General features: G+C 35.7%; 1 protein-coding gene across 1 annotated transcript; it reads right to left on the bottom strand.

Annotated features, from left to right (window-relative positions):
• Positions 1-1,161: 1,161 nt before the first annotated feature.
• LOC130715996 (uncharacterized) lies at positions 1,162-4,285 on the bottom strand. The gene is made up of 4 exons (XM_057566170.1): positions 4,029-4,285; positions 3,831-3,919; positions 2,646-3,097; positions 1,162-1,484 (listed from the first exon to the last, which is right to left on the bottom strand). Exons 3-4 carry the CDS (start codon positions 3,039-3,041, stop codon positions 1,386-1,388), a joined length of 495 nt encoding a protein of 164 aa, XP_057422153.1. The 5' UTR covers positions 3,042-3,097; positions 3,831-3,919; positions 4,029-4,285; the 3' UTR covers positions 1,162-1,385.
• Between the last annotated feature and the right edge of the window lie 201 nt (positions 4,286-4,486).

The raw sequence follows: 4,486 nt of genomic DNA, 5'->3' as shown, positions 1-4,486 counted from the left end.
TCATCTCATACAAGTAATGTGAGAGATTAATTACTAATCCTATTAATGGGTCAATATCCCTATATTTTGTATCCATTCTATTATATTGAAGGTCAGCTTCAAGTTTACAATAGGTTCAGTGAAGAGGCCAATTTCCTTTCACTTTCAAGTTACAGAATCCCAACTTGTTTTGATTTGCTTACCCAAAAAAACTTGTTTTGATTAGATCTAGAGAACAAAAGATACCTTATATAAGAGCTTTAGACAAATTCCTCCAATCAATCCAACCACCAAAATAAGAGCATCTTTCACGTGATGACAAGCTCATATTCATGGGTTAATGGCCTCTGTGTCAGTCCTTCATGAAGGCATCTATTTGCCCCCAATCCATGTGATAATAATAACAACGGTCTGGATTTTTTTGCCATGGAATCTTGTAGAATAATGAGTCATTGGTACAACAACATCTAGCAGTTTTGGCTTTTAGGGTTTTGTGTCCTTGTCTTTTTTTAGGCATTGTTTTTTTTTGTGACATTATTATTGTTGGTCTTGCTTGGCCCTTGCAAGAAAAATCCACTTATTATCCCCTGTCACACTAACAAACACATCATGGTTCATGATTAGTTCATGTATCTCTTTTCTCTTCCTTTTCTAACATGTTAATCACCTCAGAAATTTTCAACCATCTTGAACCTTTCTATATATATGACGAAAATGCTACAACTTCTAGTGGCGGCAATTCTACTATAAACCGTGTTAAAAATTGATTCACCGACACTACAAAAAACACGGGATTTAGCGGCGGTTAATTTTGCCTTTAGCGGCGGTTATAAACGCCGCTAAAACCCTTGGCGTCGGTTAAAAAACGACGTAAAAACTGGCGACGCTAAATATTTTGCGGCGGTTGTAACCGCCGATAAATATATGTGGCTTATTGCGTCGGTTATAACCGACGCAAAATCTAAAATTATGTTTTTAATTTTATTTCCTTTAGTGGCGGCTTTAACCGCCGCTATATACATTTGTGATTGCGAGGTTTATATTTAACCCAGATAGTAGGTGCGTTTTTTTTTTTTTTCTGATTTCTTTTCCTCACAATTTCTTATTTATTAAAATTCATCTTTAAGCTATATTAGTTTTTTCTACCATTATTTGATAAACTAAATAGATAAACATCATATATATGATAAAATTAAAAGGTTCATTAAATGATGATAAAACATAATAGTATTACATAAGATAGTCTTCTAAGAAAAGTGTACTACAAAATAAACAATAGCAAAACCTGCAACAGTAGGGAGGTAAACGTCTAAGGCAACAAAATACTAATTAAAAGTCTTCTCATCAAGGCCAGGATAAGTTTCATTGAATTGAATAAGTACTTCCTAGTAAACTAGATATCCATATCAACCTCGAACATTATTTGGTTCATTTGCTTCATCATTTTGTGATTGATTAGCTTCTCCTTGAGTTGGAAATTGGGCAACAACATCTTGCACTATTGTCTGCAAAAAAAAAAACACAAATAAGACACTAAAGATTGAATCAACGAATTGCAAAACTAAAAATTTCAAAGCACATCAACCAATCACTCGAATTCACAACCCAACCATCAAAACTTCTGCACCCAAACATTAATAATATACATAGCATTTCAATTTCAGCAGATGGTTTTGCATTATACAATGTTAATTCTACAGGAAACTTAAAATTAAATAAAGTTACATAACAATGAACTAATTCATAAAATACCAGAGCATATCCCTTATGAACATCCTAAGTATGGTCATAGGACATTACAACAAGCTAAAGAACTTCAAAATTGTGCGTGTTTTTTATGATATACATCATGATCAGGATCTGAAGCTTGTACATAATATTTAAGATGATTATTATATTCCCAATGAAACAAGCAATATTCAATTCCAGTAAGTATCATGAGAGATACGCACAAAATAAAGTTACTACTGCCCAACACAAATTATGCAGAAAAATTGTTAAGCTGAGAGGTAAAGTGGTTCTGGTTTGATGAGAAATTAAAACAGATATCACCCTGAAGCAATTTTTCTACGTTTCACTTAAAGTAGCAAATCAACTGACAATGAATGAAACAAGCAAAATATCAAACAAAATGAAAGCTAAATTCTAAAGACTTAAAATAATCCAACAGCATCCGCATAGCCCATTCCTACACACTGCAACACTAAAAGGCCCGCTAAAAGACAAAACTCCATTATATTCCTTTCACCTGCACTGAGACCACGGCCAACAAACAACAAGAAGGCAGCAAGAAAATGATAACAACACCTAGATAATTACCAACAAAAAGCCAATCTCAATTTAACATGTACATACTTAAGATTACTATGTTATATTCCCAATGAACCAAGCAACATTCAATTCCAATAAGTATCATGAGAATACGCACAAAATAAAGTTACTACTTCCAGAATGAGAAATTAACACTGAAACATATATCACCTTGAAGCATGATAATTTTTCTATATATTTCAGTAGCCAATCAATTGACAATGCAAGTTCCAAAAAAGTTGAGGCAAATGAAAATGTTACAAAAGAAATAAGATGTACAGTATACATAGCATGCAATTCAAATATCTATGCAAAAAACACCAAATCACACTAATGAATGAATGGAAAAAACTTACTTCACTTGTAACTAAGGAAACTGAAGCAGGTAAAGGCACATTTGTCTGCTGACATAGAAGGGCGATTGTGTTTGCCATTTCTTTAATCAATTGGGAATCTGATGCCACTTTTGATTGTAATTTATCAACCTCAAATTGCAACTGCATGTCAGTGGCACTAGCAGTAGAAGAGGAGGGAGTAGTGCCACAAAATCTTTCAATTCTAGACCCAAAAACTTGGGAAGGACACACTCCAAAAGACATGCCCCGAACTCTCCCACAACGTTCTGGTCCTAAGACTTGTCCAAGAGAATCATTTTGAGATGGCTTAGCTGAGGTGGTGCCTTGGCTTTCAATGTTACCAAAATGTGTAACCATCCGGAAATGGTTTGCATAACAAATGATCAAGCACCTCATCTCTCGTGAACCGCTTATTAAAACCACACTTATCACAAGGACAGATTATTAAACCCCTGCAATTAGAGTTAAGAAATCAAGTAAGTCATCAAACTAATCAAAAATTAAAAAGTTGTTCACTCTAAGGTGATCTAAAAGCTTCACCAGCATTTCTTTAAAAATATATACTTAAATGGGTCTCCATCATCATAGTAGGTCTGATTTCTATTATGAATGGGACTTGGACCCTGGGCACTACTTAAAAATGAGCTCTCTAAAGTAACACTATGGGCTTAAGTTGGGGCTGCTAATGATGAGGACAGTACCACGTGTTTTGTGGATAGCTGCTGCAATACTATATCTGATATATATTAGTTCCTTATGCTCCTAAGATTATATAATCATGTAGCTTGGTGGGAATAAGGTAGAATTTGTATGATATGTATGGTAATCCTCCCTAATCTACCATTAGCTTCTCTTAACTTTTTATCATGGCAAACTTACTTCAACTTTCATCAAATTTTACACAAATGCACGAGACCATTGACTTAATAAATAAGCTAGATATGTAATAATATCTTCTACAATACAAAAATCCATCTATACCCGAAACACTACAACATAGCAGACCAACTCCCATTGAACACTTTGAAGCACAAACTTAACCCAAAAAACAAACAGTAGAACATAGCAAAAGGAGAAAGAGTATGATATTGAAGCGCAATGGAGGAGCAAGGAAAGCATGGAACCAAAGCACCAAGGATTTTAAAAGCTACAAAGAAATTTACATTTGTAAAACGATGAACTCACCGCTTGCCTTCAAGCCAATAACGCACAAACCCAATACTGTCCTCTTCGAACTTCCTCCTCAAACGAAAAGACGACCACGCTTCCTTCCACTAGCAATTGCAAAATGACAAAAATTCAAGACCCACTACTTGCCATGAACGACATAGTGAACAAAGGGAGTAAACAATGAACAAAGTCCAAGTCAAGAAGTACAATTACCTGAGGAAGAAAACCCAGTGCAAAGGGAGATTTTTGGCGAGCAGAAACAGAGCTGGACCAGCGAACAGAGATGGAGCCCGAGAACAGCGATTGGAACAAGGAGCGAGAGGATCCTAAGCGGTGAAGGCTTATGCACCTGTTTGTCAACAATGAAATCAGAATTGGGTGAAGAGGTGGAGCGGTTACAAGGAAATAGGGAACATTGAGGGGAAATAGGGAACATGGAGGGGAAATAGGGTTTCTATTGTTAATAAATTGGAGAGGCCGCGAGGAATATAAGTTCTCGCCGCGTCTTGGAGCAAAGCGTGGATTCATGAATATTTAATATTAAACATTAGCGGCGGTTATAACCGCCGCTATCAATTTCTCAACCGCCGCTAAGTCATAAAACTAAATATTAACTTAGCGTTTTAGCGGCGGCTGCACTAACCGACACTAAAAAACCGCCGCTAAATCCC

The sequence above is a fragment of the Lotus japonicus genome, chromosome 4 (assembly GCF_012489685.1).
Source record: "Lotus japonicus ecotype B-129 chromosome 4, LjGifu_v1.2".
NCBI lineage: Eukaryota > Viridiplantae > Streptophyta > Magnoliopsida > Fabales > Fabaceae > Lotus > Lotus japonicus.
This window is presented reverse-complemented; position numbering and strand designations above follow the sequence as displayed.